Here is a 22,800-nt window from a genome sequence, read left to right as displayed (position 1 = left end):
TTGTGTATGTTTACCTGTTGTACTCGAGAACCTAAATAAGACTGAGTTATTTGAAGAAACTTTCCGCGAAAACCATAGTGCTCGAGCTTAGCTATCATTATTCTGTGATTCATGCGGTCAAATGCTTCGGAAAAATCAATGAAAATGCCAAGAGTGAGAAGTTTCTGTTCAAAGGACTCTAAGATTAGTTCTTTCTGAGTTAGAAGCGCGGTTTCCGTCGAGAAGTGTTTTCTGAAACCATGCTGACTGGGCGTTATTATGTTATGTTTGTCACAGAAACCAGATATTCGTCTAAACAGGATTTTTTCAAAACACTTTGAAAAAACAGGAAGAATGGATATTGGTCGATAATTTGACAGAATGTTTTTGTCTCCGCCTTTATGTATAACCGTGACTCTGGCAATCTGCATTCTTTTGGGGAATACTGCATGTTCAATGCAACAATTAAAGATATATTCTAACACTGGGCTAATTACATCCGCTACATACTTTACTGGGGAAATTCTGAAACCATCAATGTCAAGTGCCTTGCTGTTGCGTAAAGCCAAGAGGCAATTTTTAATTTCAATACATCTGTTGGCGATAGGAATGCACTGGAAACAATCCGTACGTCAAGACACTTCACATCCGTGAGATCGTCATTCCCATCCGCCTGAGACACAAAATGATTATTAAAATTATCTGCTAGCTTTTTCCCACTCACTGGCTCATTATCAACAAAAAGTTCAAGTACATCAGTGGCAGCAGAACCTCGGTTTAAAATTCTTTTAATGTTTTGCCACACAAGATCGCTCCTTTTTAGTAAGTCTTGGTTGAATAGTTTTTCCATGTACTGTTTTTTTGCCTGACGAAGAGTAGACGTAACTTGGTTGCGATATGTTTTAAATCATACAAGATCATCGGTTAACTTTGTTTGAATGAAGCGGTTGTAAAGGTGCGTCTTCTTTTTTTATCATTTTAAGGCATTCTGCAGTTATCCATGGTTTTCTGGCTTTTCGAGGTCTTTTGAAAGTGACAAAAGGAAAGCTTTGCTCATATATAGTCCTGAATATGGCGATGAAGGCATTGTAGGCATCCTCTGGAGCATTTTTGTTTCGCACAACGTTCCAGTCAACATTTGCAAGTGCGCCTCGAAAGAAATTCAGTGTTTCATTATTAATGCGCCGGTATTCTATCGCAGAAGGTACGCATTGTTTCCTAGATGTTTCACGCTCAACAATCAGGTATATTGGAAGATGGTCACTGATATGGACATTAATTATTCCTGATTTAAGATGATCAGCTGGAGAATTAGTAAAAAACACATCAATTGACGTTGCAGCCTGTAATCATGTTGGTTCATTTATGACGTTAATAAAACCGTTGCATTGCAGTATAGACTCAACTTCTAGTTTGTTAGCAGAATGTGAAAGAAAATCTATGTTAATGTTACCACCTAATACTAGGTTAAGGTTGTTATCTGAGACCCATTGGAGATATTCATCAAGAAAGCAAGCAAAATTTGAGAAGTTGCTTTTAGGAGGCCGGTATATAAGGAGGAAGGAGGAAGGGGGGTACGGCGAGAGCAGAGGAATGTAGCACGGTCAATCTGCAACAGTTTCTGCGAAACGCGCCGCCCGAGTAGAGGATCATCGGGGGCGCTGCGCTTCTAGAGCGGCGGACTGGAGAGCAGACAGACGAAAAACGACTATGTGTGGAAAACTAGAAAGAGCGCCCTAGAACTATACAGATGTGAGGTCCCTCGCAAATTCTCTACCACAACATGTCGTAAAGAATAAATACCTCTACAGTTGCCGCTGAATCTCGCGTTAACCAGTGGTAACCTCCCTGCCAATTTTTGTTCCCTTCACGGTGTTATCGATGCAATAAACTGGTCTCTAAATTCGCCATTTTCTTCAAGTACTATTTTTAATCCTGCATTTGTAACCTTACGTCATCTCCCTGCTGTCCAGCAACCAATGTCCCAATCGCCTTTTACTAACTTCTATCGCAGATTCATTGACACGACCATTGTTATGTTCAATTCCTACAGCCTCAGGGAAGGTGACTGTGCCTGCATTGACGTCCGGTTGGATACTGCCACATTCTGGTATAAGTTGTTCAATTGTTTCTGCAGATTTACCACACACTGCAAATGTGTCATCTTCTTGGAAGCAGTGCTTTGCGCGCCTCCTAGTGCCTGTGAACGACAACACACTGAATGAACTGCAGTGTTTATAAATAATAAGCTATTTAATGCCGCCATCACGACTCAGCTTAAGCCAGCGACTACGACAGCCGCGCATACAAATGCTGTCTGCCAGCCCTGAACGAGCGAAAGGTCGACCGCACCTGAGCGGTATACTTATATAAAAAAAAAGTTGTTCTTTACTTTTGTCGATGGCAGTGCAGACACCTTTAGTAGCCGTTATCATGCTCCGAAATAGTTGCACGTTTCGTGCACAACCCTGTGTTCACGGTAAAAACATCACAATAGCCAACGCGACCCTTTCTTTTTTTTTTCGCTGCAGAGGAGCGCCTGTGGCTGCCGGTTGATTCAAAAGGAAGCACGCAGTATACCAATGTTTGCATAATTCATGCTGCTTTCTTTCCTTTCGGCTGGTGACCTTTCTTCTGTGTGTGTCGGAGACTACAGATGGTTTTATATCTCAATAACGATGTGCCACTCAGTACATGAGCTGCAAAGCATGCTCAATGAGTTAGACAGGTAGAGCAGAACGGTGGGTGTAAAAATTAACATGCAGAAAACCGAAGTGAAGTAATGCTCAACATTCTAGCAAGAAAACAGCAGTTTGCAATTGACGACGAGGGGCTGGAAGTAGTAAGGGAATATGTCTACTTAGGGCAGGTAGTGACCGCTGATTCGGATCACGAGAGGGAAATAACTAGAAGAATAAGAATGGGGTGGAGCACATATGGCAGGTTCCCTCAGATCATGAATGGCAGTTTACCAATATTCCTCAAGGGAAAAGTATACAACGGCTGTATCTTACTGGTACTCACGTATGGGGCAGAAACGTAGAGACAGCTTAAGTTAAGGACAACGCAGCGAGCTATGGAAAGCAATAATGATAGGTGTAGCGTTAATAGGGAACGGGCGGGGTAGGTGAGGGAAGAAACGCGGGCTAATGACGAGGAAGAAATTAAGAGGAAGAAATGGGCTTAGGCATGCCGGGCATGTAATGCGAAGACAAGATAACCGCCGGTCCTGAAGGGTAACGGAGTGGATTAAAAGAGAAGGCAAGCGTAGCAGGGGGTGGCAGAAAGTTAGGTGGGAGGATGAGGTTAAGAAGATTTCGGGGATACGGCGGCTGCAAATAGCAAAGGACAGGGTTAATTGGAGAGACATGGGAGAGGCCTTTGCCCTGCAGTAGTCAGGCTGGTGATGTTGATGATGATGATGAACGATGTGCCCGGGTTTCTTGGAATCAAAGTGGACCTCACTCTTTGGGTGACCTGAATGAGTCCTTCGCGCTTTCATTGCAAATGCATGCTCAGCAATGCGCCTAAAAACATGCATAGTCAAACTAATGGTCAAACCATAAGCCTGCACCCGTCGAATCCAGACTTTGAGAACCTGATAGATTAATGAATTAATTATTTCATTCATTCATTCATTCATTCGTTCGTTTTTGCAGGGAGTGTAGCCAGCGGTGAGAGGTGATCCCCCCTGTCGTCTTGGTCGCGGGCGGCCGCGCGAACAGCGTGGCGCGCCATGAGCTAGCGGGGCGGCGCGCGAGCGAGCGGAGCCGCGGGCCATGGCGTCGGTGCCCGCGGTACCCGAGTTCCGGGACGCCGACCAGTGCCGGCAGCACGGCCTCGAGATCATCCGGCCCAAGCCCCGGCGCCTGGGAGACCTGAACCGCCCGCACGACACCAGGATGCCCGCGGAGGGCGCCTCGCTCAGGTATACATGCATCATTGCACACTTTGGTCACGTCTACATCGGCCATGTGTTTCTAAACACAGCCATACCTAGTCAGTAGTCGGGAATGTTTGTAGGCATCCAAGTCGGACGTGGGAATAGCGCTGCTGTATCTGATAGAGGGGGTTTATAAGAGTGCTGCTCCCCAGACGCTGCGTCCTGCCTAAATCGCGAAAATTTGCAGCCATGGCATAGGAGACTCGTAACAGTGCGGGAAGCAACGGAACGATCTCGAACGGTAACGATATGAAAGACACTGTGGAACCTCGTTAATACGAACTTCCGGTTTATTCATGTATTCGTCCTTGCAATATCGCTGTTTTTCGATAGTAGAGAGTGCATATTACATTCGAACGCATGAGCGCATGCAACGGTCATTTCGAATTAAGTAGCGCAGTTGTGCGTTTCGCGCACGTTACCTAGCACGCTTCTGCAGAGTGCTTAATCTCTGCTTAATCGCCAAGGGTCGTCTGCTAGCTTAGCACTGTTCATTGTCCTTACCCGCTTACGGCAGTTACTCCGCTGCATATCGGGACACTCGAAACCATGCACGAGCGTCACGAAAAAGTGTCATGGTATCGTCACCGTGAAAGTTCGGCAGTTTCATTGCTGTCGCCAATTCGTAGACCACATGATGCCCCGCTCTCTCGCTCAACCTAAACCAACAATCCAACGATAATATGGTACGTGGCATCATGCACAACCAACTATGCCCGACACTTTAGCAAGCAACTTCCACTTGAGTGTCTGTGTAACGGTTGCATAATTTCACTACCGTTCTTTCTTTTATTGGCGACATTTCCTTTTACAAGCACACCTTTGTGTTATCTGCGAGCATTTAATGACTGTGTGCGTTAATTAGTGGAGTGTTCGGGCTTTCAAAACACCCAAGGTAAACTGAAGTGACTTTTGACAGCACAGGAGTGCGATATTTTATCCCCGAAAATAACAGTAATTCATCCATAGAAAATAATACTCTCAGAAAAACAAAAGAAACGGAATGTACGTTTTTTTAATAAACACTGAGAGTCCACCAAATTTAAAAAAAATAAAAGCCGAAAAGTCTGATATCACTCATGACCCAAATGAATATTGGTAATAAGGTACAGTACACCGTACGCTGGACATCATTTAAAATGTAGCAAGGGTGAACCCTTTAGAAAGCTGAGCGCTTAATTCCCGATTTGTTTACTGAATGAATTAACTTTCGTGCTGAAAAATGCGGGAGCCTTGTTTCGAGTTTCATCATTTCTAAAGATAAGAACAGTACTCACAACAGCGCTGTCGTCCATCCTGGCCGGCATTTCTGAAGGAGTTTCAACTGCTGGTTGGTTTGTTCGGTTTATGGGGTTTGACGTCCCAAAGCGACTCAGGCTATGAGGGACGCCGTAGTGAAGGGCTCCGGAAATCTTGACCACCTGGGGTTCTTTAACGTGAACTGACATCGCACAGTACACGGTCTTCTAGCATTTCGCCTCCATCGAAATTCGATCGCAGCGGCCGGGGTCGAACCCGCGTCTTTCGGGTCAACAGCCGAGCACCATAACCACCGAGCCACCGTGGCGGCGCAGTTTCAACTGCGACAAGAGATGTTTTGCTTGCCGTCTTTGTCCACACATCCACAAGCAAAACCCTTCGCGCTGTCCTCGACGCGCAGGGCTACGCACCGTGACCTAGTGGGAGGCTCGGCGCCCTCGCTAACCAAGCTGTCGGTGCGCGACCTGTGGCCGAGTCCGTCGGGACGCGCCTCCCACGAGGCGTCCCCGCGGCCGTGCCTCTCTGCCGCGGCCTCGTCTTCTTCGCCCGGGCCACCCGGGTCGAGTCGGGCGACGCCCGTGCGTGAGACCCCAGCGTTAAGCAGCAGCAGCGGCGCCAGCAGCAGGGCCTCTCCGGGCTCCCTGGCCCTGTCGGCGGCCACCCGTGCCTCACCGGCCCACAAGCTGTCGCTGGCCGACGCGAGCATGGCGCGCGAACAGGAGGACCAGCAGCAGGACGAGGGCTTCTCGCCCGACCCCAACTTCTCCGTGTACCGGTGAGCGCGCTTTTGACACGGCGTCCTACGTCAGAGTGCGCCTGGCACTTGGACGAGATGCCTTCAAGAGCGAGTTGACGGGATAATTAATTCTTCATGGCGAATATACATTGAACTTCATATGGCATCGTGAAAAACTGTAACAATTTTTGATTACCCCACCCCTTATGTAATACCCCGAAAGGGGCCTTTAAGGTAAATAAATGAAATGAAATGGAAAGGAACGAGACAAGGGAGAGAAGCATTGAAAGACACACACGGGCGCTGACTATCAACTGAATTTTATGGGTGTTCTGCTAAGGGTACTAATCCTGCATGGTGAATATACAGCGCCAGGGATAAGACAAGGGAGAGAAACAATGAAAGACACACACGGGCGCTGACTATATCAACTGAAATTTATGGGTATTCTGCTAAGGGTACCAGTGTTGTGACTCCTGAGCGATGGCCCTTACTGCCATGGCTCTCCGCGAGTGCGAGCTGTCCAGCACAACAAATAAAACGACTTCAGCGCATCTGTGGTGTAAGAAATATGCGACAGCGAAAAGGGTTGTTGAGTTTCCTAGAAAGCTACAATATGAACAGTTTTAGATGCTAACCAACGTTTATGCTAGCATATACCTTGCAACCATGGCGATGCATATACCTTGCAACCATGACTACTCCTCGTACAGGCATAGATCTCTCCCTGTCAGTGTTGCGCCAAGAACTGAGTCAAGAACTGAACGAACTCTTTATAAAAGTGCGTTGGAGTTTTCAAGACGTCTGCTTCACAGTGATGTTATATTGCATGGCGCAAGGTTCCCAGAGTAGATGGTATCTCGGTACACGCAACGTGAAGCCCCATATCTTCTAGCATACTTCCTAGAGGGTGGAACGTGTAAATGGACAGCATATGCATGTGCATCACATGAGGCCTTTTGCATACGCTGATGTCTGTTATACAGGTCTTACCTGATGGCCTTAGGGAAGTAAGTACGTGTATTTACCGATTGGGGGCGTTCCGTGTACTGCTGGCGCTCCATGCCCAGAGCTTCTGAATCTCCTGACTTCAGGAGCGGTGAATTAGGAGGCCGTATTAGTTTACTTACACGATAAAAAAAAAAAAAACTACATGTTCTTCAAAACGTAATACCACATAGCTAGGCGTTCGTTCTGATCTGCCTGACGATGTACTGCAGTGACTCAGCGTCAAACACGGACTGTGGTTCGTTGAGCAAGAGCTCGTCCGACGGCGACCCCGTCGTGTCGAGGCGCAAGCCTCTTGCGCGACTCAAGTCCCGCCGCCGCAACATCCTCAGCTTCCCGCTTAACCCGGAAGACCCAAGGCTAGGGACACGCCGCCACGACCTCTACGCCGGTGGCTCGTCTTCCGATGAGAACAGGTGAGTTCTGCATGTGAGGAGACGTAGTGAAACTGTGCACGAAAGGCAGCCAGGGTGCTGTGCATCTTCACTGTGTTGCGATTATTTTGCAGGAATTACCCGTATGGTGTCACCTATGCCCACATGGGATAACACCTGTTGAATAAAAAATAAATGCATGCTCTGAGTCGTCTTTCAGTGGCTTGCATGAATGTGAATAGAGAAATCGTAAACGTGACAACTTCAGGAACGATAGCTCTGGAATCAAAGCGTTATGAACAATTAAGGAACAACGACTGTCGTTGCATGTGTAAACGAAGAGTATTCTGACTGAGCCGGAGGTTACGTTTAGTTTTCTGTGATGACATTTTTGCTGAGTTTTCACAAAGCACATGCCTGATGAGGTACCTCGCATAATAGGGCTTAAACCCGTTGATAGTGGGAAAGTGTGCCGACGCTCTTCTGCATATTGGTTTCGTTTTCATCGGATGCTAGCGAGCAGAGCGCAAAATAACAAGGTGGGCCACCTAGGGTTTTATTAACCTGTTTGTGACGCCTTCAATGTCCGTTATATACGTGCTTGTACGGCCAGTACGCGGCAAGGGCTAACGCTGCGTGCTGCGCTTTTGCTCTACCAGGTCGTCAGGCCACGCCAGTATGAGCGACGGCGGTCAGTCGTCGTACGCGAGTTCGACGTCACCGCCGACGTACCTGGACTTCGCGCGTGCGACTCCGTCAGCCACGCCACTAACTAAATCCCTGCACAATGTGCCTGGACATCTCAAAGCGGTGCCCGAAGACGACCGGGTCCCCATCACCTCGGTGTCCGCGTCACGTCTCTGCCGCCGGTCCCAGCCATCGTCGTCGTCCTCATCGCACGGTAAGCTCTGGTGGCCACGTTCTACTTGTTTTAAGTAGTTCAGCAGATATATAGACAGGCATAGGAATAAGGGCTTTCTTCAGGGTAAACATCATCAGAGGCGTAGTATGCCGTAAAATAAGTTCCTCTCTTCAGCTGCTATTTGAAGTGAAGGTCGCTTAGACGGCCGCGGAGCTTGCGAAGTGGTCGCGGCTGGTATAACACTCTCACGCGGTCTCCAGATATAGCGGACAGGACTAGGCGGCTTTCTCTTTGTAGCCGTCTTGTTTCAATGTTACTTGAACGAAGCCACTTGACGTGCAGACCAATGTGACCTTGTGGAACCATTGGCTCTTGAGTAATGTGAAGTATGGCGCATAATGGCGGATACTCTTGTTTGATGCAGGCCATTTCGCCATTTCCAATGGAACAGCGCCGTGATTTGTTTCGATATTATCTCAAACTTGTGCGCTGAACCCCCTTTCTTCCAGAGAGAACCATGGAGGCACTCTAAAGGCGCATCGAGTCGCGAAGGCCGTGCGACTGGCATCTATTTTCAGCCGAAGAGCGGCTCGACAATGCCGATGTTTAACTAGCGCACTAGCTAAAGCCAGATGTGTACAGGAAGTTTCTATTCCAAGGCGTCGCTGATAGGTTTAGCAGTTTGCGACCAGGGGTTACAAGACTGGAAAATCGAGCTGCGTGCGACAATCATTGCGACTGCCGCTTTTCTATCACAACGGCTGCACAGCGTCCGCGACTCGCAACTGCCAATGTACCTTAATGGATTAAATGGTCCTAGCCTCGCAAACATGACTGCGTTCACCTGAATGTACAAAAGAGGATGGACGAGGGATAAAGCTAAGAATGAATGCTGCGTCGAGCTTCATCTGGGCTGCACGCCTACCATATGGTCCGCCTTTTTTTTCTTCTACCTACGTCTAAAAGTGCTGCTGTCGACCACAGCTGCTGGACGTTCCACGGCGATGTCTCCACGATGCCAGGCTTATGCTTGCCTACTTCTCTGTACAGGCCGCCGTGGGTACCGGAGTAGTAGCGGGGGCTACGAACTCCACGACAATTCCTCCGCAAACCTGGACGACATCCGGCAGGCAGTTGAGCAGCTAGCCGCTCGGACGCAGCAAGGAAGCAGCGGTGGCGGAGGCTGTGGCGGCTACTCGACGTCGACGTACTCGTCGGACGCCGAGCCGGGTGGCGGCAGCGGCGTCCGGCGGCTCATGCGGCACTCGAGCCTCGAAACCATCGCCACCAACATCACGAGTGCCGAGGAGTTCGTCTGGGTGGACAACCTGCAGTCGCGGCTTGTGGAGATGCAGCGGCCACCCTGGACCAACCACGACGTCCTGCGCGTGCTCCAGAGTGGTCGGCTGCGCGAGCAGCGCCGCAAGATCTCCATGGAGGTGGTTCCGCGCCTTTCGTTCCTCCTGCAGAGGCCCCTGGTGCGAGTTGCTAGGGAAGCCCAGAGGTACGCTCCCGCACGGGCCACGAGCTCCTTACCAAATCAACAGATTAAGGAACTGGGCACCGTTGTCCTTTGATGCGGCTTGTTGAACCCCTTCGCGCACACTTAGGGTCTGGTGCATAACCGTTAATGCGCCTTGGTGCTCAGTTGAAACACAGCTTTCCGCTTTGCACAGAACCGCTTGACCATTTGAATCTGCCAAGACCAGCGGCCTCCAATGTAGACCTTAAAGCACGCACTCTTCCGCTTGCGCAGGCTGTCCCGTCCGCTGGGCGTGTGCGGCAAGCGGCAGGTGAGCGGTGCCCTGTGCATCGTTCTGTCTCCCGCGCTGGCCGAGAGTTGCGTGAGCGCCTGCCACCGGGCGGCAGCCATGTACACTTCTTCGTCATGCGACCAGCTGCGGCTCGGCAAGAGCGCCCGCGCAGGTCTTCAGCTGCCCGTGGGCAGGTTCCAGCGCTGGGCCTGCGACGCCCGTCTGGCGCCCTGCGTACACGAGTACGGCGCCCTCTATCTGACGGCGGCCGCCGAGAACCTCCTGGAGGAGCTCGTCCTGCGTTGCCTGGAACCCGGTGCCACACTGACGGCAGCTGCGCTCGAGGCGGCCATCGCCAGCAGCGGGGAGCTCTGGGGACTCTTCCAGCCCTTCGCTCACCTCAACGCGGGAAGGACTGCCACAGGTAGGCCGCCTTCGGAATCACTTGGCTCTCTTGGCGACACTTATTCGCGAGAAAAAAAAGAAAGCTCCCATAACCTTCGTCCCCTGGAAACTAACAGTGATAGGTGACCGAGGTCTCCCTTACCTAACCTAGTGGACGCCCACTTATGCCCGGTTCGTGTGGACTGCAACCGCCCAAGGCAGTAATCTTTCAGTAATCTTCTCTGCCTATACCTCGATAAGGTTCTCATTGGCCAGCAGCAAAATCCGAAGCTTTAGCTCACGAGCTACGCGATGCTATGACGCAGAAGCTATTTTTCTCAGATGAAGTATCCTTCACAGCTGTCTTTCAAGATGTTCTCTTTGGAACTGGCGCTGCAGTGGCTTGGATTACTCTGTGACTGGAATCATTTTGGGTCCGATCTCGCTATGGGAGCTGAATGTGCACGTGAGCGGCGGAACACTAACCAGTGTGGGATCGCCGCTGACCGGCAAGCACACACTCGAGGTACGCATGGTGCCCATTTGAACAGAGAGAGAGATAGTAAACTTTATTGTTCTGATAGACGTTTATGTTGGAGAAAAGAGATTCACGAGACAAGGCGCGAGTCTGCTCGTTGCTTCTTCATATCCCGCTTTGTAGCCCGCCGGTTTGAACGTGATCTCTAGGTGTCGCGCCGGAGTGTCCTTGCGACATTCAGTGCGGCCAGCCTCAAGGGGGGGGTCACTTCACGCTCCGACTTCCCGCCGCGGTTGCGATAGCGGTCGCGCACGTGCTGCGCGGAGGCGCCCGCGGACGTCGCCCCTACGGGGGCGCCGGGCGACGACGCCGCTGCCGAGAGCGCGAGCTGCGCCGCCGCGCCGGCGGGGAGAGAGGCACAAATCACTGTAATTTGTGTCTCCGTCCGCGATGCATCACCAGGTGCCGCCACTAGTATATACTAGCGGCGCCACCAGCGCGCCCTCCTCCTGCGCAGAAATCGCGGTTAAAGCCCGGATGCGCCCCGAGCACATCGCGCAGGAAAAAAAAGATGGACGGAAATGCGATTGGCTGATGCAGGTATGGCGATGCAGCTGGAAAGTTATGCTTTTATCGATGCGGTGGTCTTGGTGTACACCCGACCCTCAATGTCCGCCCCGCCTCCTGCTTTATTTCCCGTTCCGCCTTTCTGCAGATGTGTATTCGAGAGGTTGGGTCTCCTTTAACGAAATAAAGAAGTGCACGAGCCTGGTCGACTGGCACCAGCTGGGTTACTATCACTGCCGCTTGCGAATACAGAGGAGTTAAAAGAAATATAGGTGAAAATAAACGGTGCAAGAAAGCACTTGCTGCGGCTTGCAGCCGGAAGTGCCGACAGCCGAGGGTGGTCCGAACATGCATGTATAATTACGCTGATGTGCTATTCCTGAGCAGCAGCGAGGAACGCTATATCTAGTGCTCAAATTACTGCATATTCTTCTAACTGAAAAAGTCCACTGAAGACAACAGCGCTTCATAAGAAACCAAGCATTGCAGTCGATCTTCGCTAATTAATAATCGATTAATAGTCGATAATCGCTAATTACCCGGCAATTCGAACTCCCAGCCGCAAACGAGCAAACGACCACGAAGTTTCGCGACCATCGAAACAGACGTTGCGGTAGTGGTGACAGCGCCGTAGTGTCAGCTGCTCGGTAATAGCACATCAGATACGATAAATGCCAGTGACACTGTCGGCTTCTAGCCGCCTATGTGCCGAAGCTCCCGGTTTTCCATTACCCCTACCTTTAGTTCATTGTACGCGCGTAGCAACCACCGCGTGCGCCGAAGCGACGGCAATGGCTGTGTGGATATGCCAGATATGCATAGATTCGTAGGCAAGTTAGTCATGAGCTACACGGCTATAAGACCGCTTAGTCATCGCTCGTCTGCTAGCCCCTTCATATATCATAACTGCAGAAAGGTGACCGTCTTTGAGGGCACTATAGGCTTCATTGAGTGAGGCGTGTCTCCTTGATGACGCCGAAGTTTTAAGAGGCGATACGCTAGAGGGTTGTAACTTGGTCACTTGGGAAAGATGGCGATCGAGGGAACAGCTGTCTTCGTGTGCTATAAGTTTACGTACGTCTTCCAGAAGGTGCGCACCTTGTTAACCTGCTCGTTTCGTGAAAAAGGTAGCATCCGTTCCTACATCCCGCTCTGCTTTTGACGCATGTGTGTGCACACATATATGCCTACGGATCTCTTCCTATACAGATCTCTTCAAGTTTTGTGCGCCATGGCGCATAGAAATTGAAGAGCTCTGTAAGTTACTAAAGTCAAAAGGCACAGCGTTGAGCTGTTAAGGGCTGAAGGACATGGTTGAAGGCCTGACCACAATCTCCTATACTCACAAACGCCTGCGGCTTGATTAGCAGATCGGCTGTCCCAGCCGCAGTTCTATCTCGTAAATTTGCCGCTGAACACCCCAAAAAGAACTCTGAGAAATCTCGTCCACTCCGGGTTTGTCAGCGCGCTCTTTGCCGTTTCGCCCATTGTGGCCTTCTCGTCCGGAAGAAGCATTGAACCATAGCCAAATTTGCACGTGAAATGCCTACACGCAGATTCGAAGCCGTGCACAAGTAATTTCGCAGCAGATGCGCGCTCTATCGACGTTGGCAGTATAGCAATGTGTGTGTTTTTCAACAACGCTCACGCGGGAGTTTTTAGATTGGTGCCGACTGAAATGTAAACTGCGAACCCGCAAGGTACGCAATATCGGGCCAGCGCGTGGCAGATGACGCGCAACAGAAATGTCCAGGCATAGACAGTACATTGAATTGACCCAAGATGGCGACGCCAAATTGTTCTTCCTCCCTCCTTCGTTGCAGCTTGTCGCACGAGTGTCATCATAAAGGTGATGTAAACTGCTCAGCGTCGTACCTTAGTCTTGAATACTCGTGTGCATATATGAAGACAACCCCTTTCCCTGTGGCACGCCGTCTACGCTTTTCTCCTGCCTTTAATTTCCGGCGCATATCCTGCCATTGGAGCCACATAAACGAGCGCGACGCGCTGCTCTGCTTGTGTGTTTATTTCTGGCGTTGTTTTTTCGTTCAGAGGAGCCACTCGGGCGTCGATTCAATGTCCTGCATTGCGCAACAACCTCTTATCTAAGCCCTTTCCTTGTAGCCGTATCAATTGGCCGACGGCGTCGAATTAAAAGCAAAAGTGAAACAAAGTAGGAAAAGAACGTTAGATAAATAAATCGAAAGGCCTTGAGCGTGGTCGGGTTCGTCGCCAGACCGTCGCGCACGCCATCAAATACTGCGCAGCTTACCCTTTCCACCCCCGCACCCTTCTCCACTCCGCCGCCCGCTTCCGACAGGGTCGGCGACACGCGCCCGCTTCTGGTCGGTTTCACTGCCGGAGCTTGGTTGGCTAGAAAAAGAAGCGTACATATCTGCAGCGTAGTAGTGTATATATAAAGATACGTGCCCAGCAGCATGAACTGATCTTTACGACTGAGGAGTCTCCAAAGCCGCCGCCGCCGCCGCCGCGCCGCCGGCATGCTCGAGTAATCTTCACGGCCGGCGCTAAGGGTGCACCACTCTCTTTTAGGCGCGTCTCTGCCTCGTTTCCTTTCGGGGAGAGGGAAAGGGCGCTGCTCTTTTTGTACCCGGCCCGTTCGCTTCTATCTGGCCAAAATTTTCTTCTGTTTCTCTTTGCTGTATACTTCGCATTACTCGTCGTCTGGTGTGGCTTTCCTGTGTTATCTGGCCTCCTCCTCCATCGGCTATATCCCCTATATATGTGTATGGAGTGCGTTTCATCTGGACCCGACTGGAGGGCGAACTGGTTTCGGGCTTGAGAGAAGTGGCTCTCTCGTCTCCTGAATTCTAATTTGCTGCGATACACGAGCGCGAACATGTGTACGTTCGAGTTTTCTTCTCTTCTTTTTCAACCGCATTATTTTCGTTTTTATTCCTTCTTTTTATTCTTTAAACTTCCTCTTCTCATCGTAAGACGGTATTCTCTTCGTGTTGTGCTCTGTGCTGGGGCGGCACGCATTTCTCGAAGTACTACACGGCACCCTCCGCACCAGACCGAATGAGTATACGTTCGTGCTGGCGGCGCAGCTTTTTGTATACGTTGTTTCGTGTTCTCCGTCGTCAAACACGGCGATACCCTGCGGTGACCACACGTACTGTCTAACAGCGAAGTAGGGCTGCTGCAGCAGCTTGTTAGTGGCGGGTAAGAAATTACGGCTTGAGGGGATTACGTTTGGCTCTCCTCGGCTCGGAGCCGCGTGGCTGTGGTGGAGCTGGTATCTTGATAGCAGACACCAACCCGCTCTCAGCTCCGCCCGTCGCTACTATCTGATTCTGCGCGACTTTATTACGCATTCAACTCGACGGGCAGGAATTTGCATCTTGTAGTCGGGGGCACTCCCAAGCGTACAAAGCATGCACGTTATACTCGAGTTCGGGCCACGCCTACTGAAGACGGCCGGTCACTGAATACGTAATGGCGAAGTGCGGCGTGACTGCTATCTCCACAGCGTGTGCACTAACTGCTCTCTCCCAGAAGGAGCAAGCTGTGGAGGATAAATAGCGCCTACTTCTTTAGAAATAAAGAAGCTGTCTTTGTACTTAGCATAGAAGGAGCTGATTAAGACTTCTTCGTTGCGGTAAATAGTTTTTTTTTTTTCCTGCTCAAGTGAACTCATCCATCCCATACGAAGGAAGCCAACAGTTACTGAAACAGAGGAGAGCATATGTGCTGTGTCGGCCCCAGTGGGCTCTTGGGGCGTTTAAGTTGTTTCAGATATCCAACCAGAGGACAGCGCGGCACTTAATTCCGTGTGATCTATAGCAGGTTCCCTCATAAGGGCACGGCACTAGGCTAGCCAGTTATCAGCCGGACGCCAAGTCCTATGCAGAACAAGTCGCCCATCGCCAATGTATCCTTTTCTTTTGCTTTACTATGTAGAAGGTTTTGCGTGTCAGGCTTTAGAGAACTGATAATTGAAAATTGGTTTTTGAGGACAGGAAATGACGCAGTAGCTGTCTCACATATCTCGGTGGACACCTGAACCACGAAGTAGGAAGGAAGGTAGGAGTGAAAGAAGAGATAGAGAAAGAGGTGCCGTAGTGGAGGTCTCCGGAATAATTTCGACCACCTGGCGATCTTTAATGTGCACTGACATAGCAAAGCACACGGGTGCATTTTGCGTTTCAGATCCATCGAAACGCGGTCGCCGCGGTCGGGCTCGAACCCGGGTACTCCGGCTCAGTAGACGAGCGCCTTAACCACTCAGCCACCACTGCGCGTGCTTTCGAGCGCCGTGAGGTAATTCGTCGCTGTGCCCTCTTGTCGATCGAATGTCCAAGCGAAAGGCACCAATTGCTTGATGGTCGTTGTAAGGGATCGGTAGTGCGTGCGGGGTCATTACTACCGCTAATTCTTTCTCAGCACCCTGCCGCTGCCGTCTTCAATGGACCTCCGCCCCCACCGGCGGGAGGGGACGGAGGGGTGCGCTCGACCTTTTGTGTCACCTTTCGTGGAACGATGCGAAGGCGCCGGGGTCGCTCGGGGCGTCCATCGCCCTTTGGGGCCGATTCGCGACGGCTAGGCAAAAGAGCGGTGGCAGCTTGGGGCTGAAGAGCGGCCACACGACGACCCCCCCCCCCCCCACCCCCCTTCCTTTTCTTAATCCCCTCGTCCCAACGGACACCAGCCGAGACACAAGCTCGCGACGAACGTCTGGTTCGAAAAGTCTGAAGAATTCCTGAGGATTAAGCACTGCCGGACGGAACGGCGTCAGGGCGCCGTTGACGAGGGGGGGGCAACAGAAATGAGGAATAGCCGGCGACAGCGCCGCTAGCCGCGAGCAGCGAAGGCCCGCGTTGGGTGACGCTACGGGTACCGGAGAGGCGCCGACTAAACAGCCTTGGGAAGGCTAAGTCGCCTTGGAACGCAGGTCCAAGCTCGCAGTGGCAGTTACAGCGGTAATTGCCCGCTTAAGCCTGATAATCCCCAATTCCGAGACGACGCCAAGGTCGGGGGGTCATTGGGGAAACCGACGTCACGTGCTCGCACGAGTGTTTTGTGTTTGTTTTTACTTTTATTTTGGAGGGATAGAATGTTCTACCCCGCACATGCTGGCACTGGCTGGCACGGCTGTGCGTTTGTGTTTGTTTTGCTTTTATTTTGATTTGGAGAGGGTGATTTACCCTACGGTAAGCTGGAAAGCTGGAGGGCTGGCGATGCTCTCTATGAACCAATCATATGAAGAGTGTAAGATGACTGGAAGCTGCCAAATGTGGGCCGAGCCTTTAGGGCTTTAAAACCGGGCCCCGGAGCCGGAAAAAGGGTTCTGGGCTAAGGTCAGGTGCTATGCATCTTCGGCTACGCCGAGTAGGGGCCTCCCCTAGTGTTAGCCAGTTCCACTTTTTGTTGTTTTCTCTTTTTGCCGTTTAATTTGTCTCCAGTGCCTTAACTTGTATATGATGTAAATATCTGTACATAAACTTCAAGTATTCGCCTTACCCCTGCATTGTAACTCATCGCAAGACCGTCTCTGACGGGGCACCCCTGGTGCGAAGAAGAGCTTCAGTCTTCCAGTTAAACAAACCGTCTCTGGCGGGGCACCTCTGGTGCGAGGAAGGAAGAGAACCTGAACTTTACTGTCGTATTGCTGTAGAAAAGATCTATGTGTACTTCGGCGGTGACTTGAGATTTCCGCTTCTGGAATAAACCCCGGATGTTTTGGATGATATCACATATGTGGCATCTTCCGTTGCAATAAAACGCGTTCAGTCTTGGAGCCGCGTGTCCCTTAACTTAGACTGCACAGACTTCCGGCACGCTTCTTGTGCAAAAAGTTCATGCTATGTGCGTTTAGGCGGCGACAAGTTTGGCTGCAATTGTTTTCATTTACCCTAAAGGCCCACGTCGGCTTTACATAGGGGGGAACACCACGCAATACGAACAATGAAATATAACGCTATTTATAAGAGCATGCTAAAAGACAACTGTTTGTTTGTTCAAGCCTTGCCGTATACGGCAGGGCTGTGGTACTGCCGCGTTCCCTTTCCTATCCGCTGTCAGAATCCGCCGACATTCATGGGCCACAAAGGAGCCGGACAGCTCACGCGTTGTTGCGTCTGTGCTTCCGCGCAGGCGCTATGTCGATGCCCCGCTGGCCACAGCAGCCGTCCAGCGGTCGCGGCCAAGGTCCGGAGGCGCAGCAGCCTCAGCACCAGCAGCCGGGCCAGCAGCCACCCAAGGATGACCACCACCGGGCCGCCTCTTCGGCCACCACCGATGCCCACGAACAGAGCTTCCTCACCACATGCGTCGGGAGCATCGCGGAGCTGAGTGAGTTTGCGGGCAATCCAGGAAGAAGAGCACTGAATGGGGCATGTCCTTAAGCTCCGCCGCACGGCCGCGAGCGAATGTTAAGGTGCCGTTCACTATCCATAAAGCTAAAAATGGATGGCGCAGAGCGTGCAACCAGGCATGCTGTATAGCCATAGCTTAGAAAGATGTGACTAATTAACGCTTCGCTCCGTCATTTCAATGTGCCACAAATTTAGAAACTTCAAGCGGCATGCTGGTTGCGTAAGGCGCCTTGTATACTTCGTGCTACTCTCTAGTGCTCTCGTCGTACATTCTGAAATTCTGGTCGTGGCTGCCACCCAAGAAAGGCCTACCACTCTGACATTGTGGAACCTGCGTTCTTCTCGCGGTGGTGTGCAGGTGAGCTGCTAGGAGCAGTGACCCAGCTGTACCGGAGCCGCACCGGATCCCAGCGGGCCCCGCTCAGCTGGGGTCCTGGAGCCGTGCACGCGCTATACCACTACATGCGCTGTTCGCAACTCGAGCACGCTGAACACGGATCGTCCAGGCGCTCGGCGGGGCCCGAGCTGATCTACGAGAGGTAACGTGCTCCTCTTGTGAGATACCCATTTACACCTGTGTGTGTCCCGAGGTCTCGTCGCATAGAGCTAACGGCATGATCCCCCTTTCCCAATTCTTGCTGCAGTGATATAAGTAATCTTTAGGCAGCACTTTAAACGTTACTGCAATTCTAGAATCCAAAGTGAAAGTTTAGTGCACTTACACAAGGATTTCAGGCTATATTTGTGGATTTTATCCGATAACTCCTTCAAGAAGAACAGCACGAAATAGACAAGGACTAAAGGAAGATATACACAGACAGACACTGTTCTTCGCGCATTTCGCGCTGTTCTTCTTGAACATGGCATACCAACTCGCCATAGCATCAGTCCTAACGATGACTTCTTGTTAGTGGCGAGAATTTTAATGTAGGAGGCGAGAGCCCCCATTCTTATTTTCTTGAGAAGGGTGAGGCAAGAGTTCTTTTCCATGGAGAGGCTACACAAGCTTCTGATTTCTGACTGCTCCGCAGTTGTTGCTTGTTCTCCAAGAGTCATGTTTAAGAGCTTTGCACCGCAAGTTTGCTAGCGCAGGCAGGTGATGTCGAGGGCGTGCTTTTCTTTTGTCGTCCAGGCCATATCAGGTGCTTCCTCCCCTGGTGGAGTGGGTGCGGGTGGCACACGCACACGCCGAGTACCGACGTTCGTCCCTAGTGGACCAGGACGACGTTATGCAGGCTGCCCGCCTACTGCTGCCTGGTGTTGACTGCCCCGTGCGCGCCATCGGGTGAGCCCCCATTCGTCAGCACGCTTTTCAGTCCCTTCACATTTTTCTCTCAGAGAGGCATTGGATTTGCCAGTTACGTCGATTTACTGAATATAATCTGTGGATACATCTTGGGAAAAGAGTATTCACACTCCCTACAAGAGGTGAACGATGCTTATTCTACCAACGGCCACAGGCACTCTTCTAAACAGGAATCCTCTTGCTGGAAGTCAAGTATGATTGATTGAGCGCGATTAGAGTGAATAGCAAGTACAATGGCTTGCTCGTTTGTAGTGTGACTTCCAGGTAGAAAGGGTGTGTAGGTGCTAAGGACAAAGTTTCGAAACCCTTTCATTGACCCACGACAAAAAAATTCACGAGGACTCCTAATTATCATATGCGTTGGCAACGCGATAGCATTAGAAGCTACTGATGCCTTTACTGGAAGTTACGTCACTTCCTGTCTGGGATTGTCACTTCCCTACAGCCAGTGGGAATTATCCGTTCTAGTGATGTCGCTTCCTTCCAGCCTAACGTCGCTTCCATCCAACTAATGGGCGAATTTTATGACTGACGATACAGTTTTTCCCGGCTTATGCTTTTGCTATTGCATTAAAACATGCACTGAGATAGTACTGTCATTAGGGGTAGTTAATTTTCATAACATTTTAAACATCTTGTGTATTTAAGCTGCTTTTGTTCAAAACACTAGGATGCAATTTGTGGGGATTGAGCTTCTTGAGCGACACGAGTGCGTGCCCGCTCCTCCGTCTGTGGTTTGTCCGCGAACGGAATACAGGGGGCCACATTGCTTGTACTCCTTTCAAAGGGAAGCTCTTTCGAGAACAGCAGTAAATCACCCTCCCTTCCGTTCTTCGCGCTTCGACCTCGTGTCCACATTGGGTCACTCCGAGTGACATTTGGGGGGGCGTTGTTTCGGCGTGATGCCGCGAGAGGGAAATGAACAGAGAGATATCCACCGACTTGGGCAGCCGAAAGGTGTGTAGAGTTGGCTCCCGGCGATCTGGCCTTTGTCGGGGAAGCAAAAATGCGGGTGGTTTAACACACGCACACCTAGTATGCATGCTCGAGTTAAGGCCCGGACGGAGTCGTGTTGCCCACCGGTGCGGCGCTGACTCGCTCCAGGTTCAGGAGGGCCTGATTTGGCTGGTTCTCCGTCATTATATACCAGCCATTGTGCAGTGACGACCGACGCGCGACGGACCTCTCGCCGAAACAACGCACCCCCCCCCCCCCCCCCCCCCTCTCCGCTCCCAAATGTCACTCGGATTGAGTCAATGAGGATGCGAGATCGAAGCGGGAAGAACGGAAGGGAGGGTAATTTACTGCAGTTCTTGAAAGAGTTTCCCTTAGAAGGGAGGACAAGTATGCGGCCTCTTGCATTCCACTCGCGGACACCCCGCAGGGGGTCTCCCTAACGAACGAAACGGCAGGAGTGGGCGCGCACTAGGGTCGCTCAAGAAGCTCGATCCCAACAACCTGACCGGTCCGTGCTTGAACGGCGAACGTGAGGCACGTGGCAATATCGTGTCGCCCATCCTTGCAGAGAGCTGCACGAGGAACGCCTTCTACTGCGGCGGCCGACTTCCATAACAGGCGTGGACGACATCCAGTCCCAAGACTGGGCTCGTCAGCTTCAAACCGAGTTGGCGTTCAGGCTGCTGTCACTGTGCGGCCAACCAGGCGCAGGGGCAGGCGTCATATCCCAGGCGCTGGCGCTGCTTCCGGCATCGACGCGACTGGACACGAGGGACCAGCGCGGATTGACGCCGCTCATGCTCGCCTGCGCCAGAGGAGACGAAGCCGCCGCCAGGCTGCTCGTCCAAGCAGGAGCTGACATACACGCCGAGGTGCTTGCACTTTCTCGTTTAATGCTGCCTCTTTCATTCGCGGCGTTCAGTATCGCCCATACTCGCAAGCTGAACTTCGCCAACCTCTTCGCTGCGGCGTCTAGATGCCGTGGAAAATCTAAGTGAGAACAGTTTGCCTTGCTAGTGCAGTAAGCGGATCGTTGAACATTTGGGTACTTGTCATAGAGTGCTCGAAGGTACAGTCGTTGTCAAAAGTAAGGAGTCCAAGGGGTTCGCTTCTAAGCCGTGTAGTGAGGCTCTGGTAGCATACTTTCAGAGGGGTGATGAGAGTTCCTCTCATCTTTAGATATTAAAAACGCAGGTAATGCATGGCGAGGCAAATCCCTTAGCCTATGAACTTTTCATAAAGGCTGTACTTGCTCCAAGCTTTACGCTAAGCTCAGAGCAACATGAAAGAAGCTGCAGACGATGGAGAGATGCATCGCAAGTTTTTGGTAGGGCTTTTTTTTTCTGCAATTACTTCGTGTGCAGCTCAAGGTAAATCACTTTTGTGCAGGCGCCACTCTGCACGCCTCAGTGTCCACTGGCCATCCCGGAGGTGCAGGGCTGGACAGCGCTCACATTCGCTACCACGCAGGGAATGGTGTCCACTGTCAGGGTGAGTGGCTCATTCGTCTCCACATGCTGTCGTTTGGCCGATACTTGTAAGTTTTTCAAGACGCCATTCGAGGATTCTGTTTGGTACTTATATCACACTGTGTCCTTGTGCTTTACTTTTTAAACGTGCAGTTCTCGCACAATGTTGATTCATGTAATCCTCTGCGTAGATCCTTCTGGAGAAGGGGGCCAACGTGGAGGGTAGTGAAGCGCCGAATGAAGAGAAGGTGACGGAAACACCACTTCAGTTGGCCGTTGCATTCAGTAAGTAATTGTCTTTCGTTTTTACTTGACCAAGCACAGTTCGCGCTTACCAGTTTCCTACCTGTCCTCATTTTTTTTGAAAAAGAAGGCACGTGATGGTAGCCTTCACTTGACCACTAAAGGTTCCAGAAGATACCAGGTTTCTTTTTTTTTCTCTGTCACTGCCATCCTCTTAGTCTGGAATTACTGCAGAATGAAAGAAACAAGAAAAAAAAAACGAATAAATCTTGCGCACAATTCATATGAAAGCTAGCTCTTGCCTTCTAAAAGAAATTCACCTTTGAGAACGAATAAATGCACACTTGTTCAAAAAAGGAAGAGCACAATGCCGCATACAATCAATGAGATTTATGTGGTAGACTCTGCTTAGAATTAGTGTTTCCCCCCTTAAGGTGGCGGGTGGCGTGATCCGTTGATCACCGTGTACCACGCCATACTCCCTCGCGCCACTCTCCTAAGCCGTCGATTTTGATTGGCGACCGCGGTTTCCCACTCGCCACCTGTCGCCTCTCACTGACACCCTCCCTCCACTTTCCTCCTGCCCTCTTTCTCACTCCTATGTCCTTTTTGCCTCCTCTCCCTTGAGCCTTCACACGCCGCCAACGTCGGACACTTTTCGCGCTGATAGTAGTTCTAATGCTAACGCATTAAAATAATGGGACTATAGTCAATGGCACGAAGGTCATTCAGACGCTCAAGCGGCGAAAGTCTTATTGCTCCTCGGGGATCTGAAGCAGCCGCAGATAATTTTAACGCGATAGTGTTAAGGGTCCTGTGTCGCATAAAAGCCATTGCCGTAGTCGCCGTCGGCCGCGAGCGAACAATCCCGTTGAAAGCAAAGATTTAATGAAGTTCAGGAACCAGTTAAATATAATGATCGGATTGACGCCAAATTTATTCGGAAGGTTCCTGTAACCACAGGAAATTGGGCTGAATAGAAAGTTGGATTAATTTGGGTGGGAATCGAGCCCAGGATCTTCGGATTGCGAAACGGGCAGCTAGCCATGAGCCACAAAGGTTCGTTGGTTTAAGCTGAATAAAGGTGGACTTAGTGAATGCATTGTCGCCTTTGACTTGGTGAACTGTCTTAGAGACATGTA

General features: G+C 50.9%; 1 protein-coding gene across 3 annotated transcripts in view; it reads left to right on the top strand.

Moving 5' to 3' along the window:
- Positions 1 to 22,800, top strand: part of LOC149371500 (ankyrin repeat and BTB/POZ domain-containing protein 2) — a 98,297-nt gene that overhangs the window by 59,955 nt on the left and 15,542 nt on the right. For all 3 annotated transcript variants that reach the window (XM_089565745.1, XM_089565746.1, XM_089565747.1), the window contains exons 2-13: positions 3,639 to 3,907; positions 5,583 to 5,957; positions 7,139 to 7,342; positions 7,960 to 8,201; positions 9,213 to 9,666; positions 9,919 to 10,340; positions 17,463 to 17,660; positions 18,042 to 18,222; positions 18,816 to 18,968; positions 20,515 to 20,818; positions 21,336 to 21,437; positions 21,607 to 21,700. In XM_089565745.1, coding sequence (XP_089421871.1) covers positions 3,759 to 3,907; positions 5,583 to 5,957; positions 7,139 to 7,342; positions 7,960 to 8,201; positions 9,213 to 9,666; positions 9,919 to 10,340; positions 17,463 to 17,660; positions 18,042 to 18,222; positions 18,816 to 18,968; positions 20,515 to 20,818; positions 21,336 to 21,437; positions 21,607 to 21,700 — 2,878 coding nt within the window. In that variant the 5' untranslated portion in view covers positions 3,639 to 3,758. The remainder of the gene's footprint in view (positions 1 to 3,638; positions 3,908 to 5,582; positions 5,958 to 7,138; positions 7,343 to 7,959; positions 8,202 to 9,212; positions 9,667 to 9,918; positions 10,341 to 17,462; positions 17,661 to 18,041; positions 18,223 to 18,815; positions 18,969 to 20,514; positions 20,819 to 21,335; positions 21,438 to 21,606; positions 21,701 to 22,800) is intronic.

Source organism: Amblyomma mixtum, chromosome 1, assembly GCF_055824585.1.
Source record: "Amblyomma mixtum isolate Tamu chromosome 1, ASM5582458v1, whole genome shotgun sequence".
In the NCBI taxonomy this organism is placed as follows: Eukaryota; Metazoa; Arthropoda; class Arachnida; order Ixodida; family Ixodidae; genus Amblyomma; species Amblyomma mixtum.
This window is presented reverse-complemented; position numbering and strand designations above follow the sequence as displayed.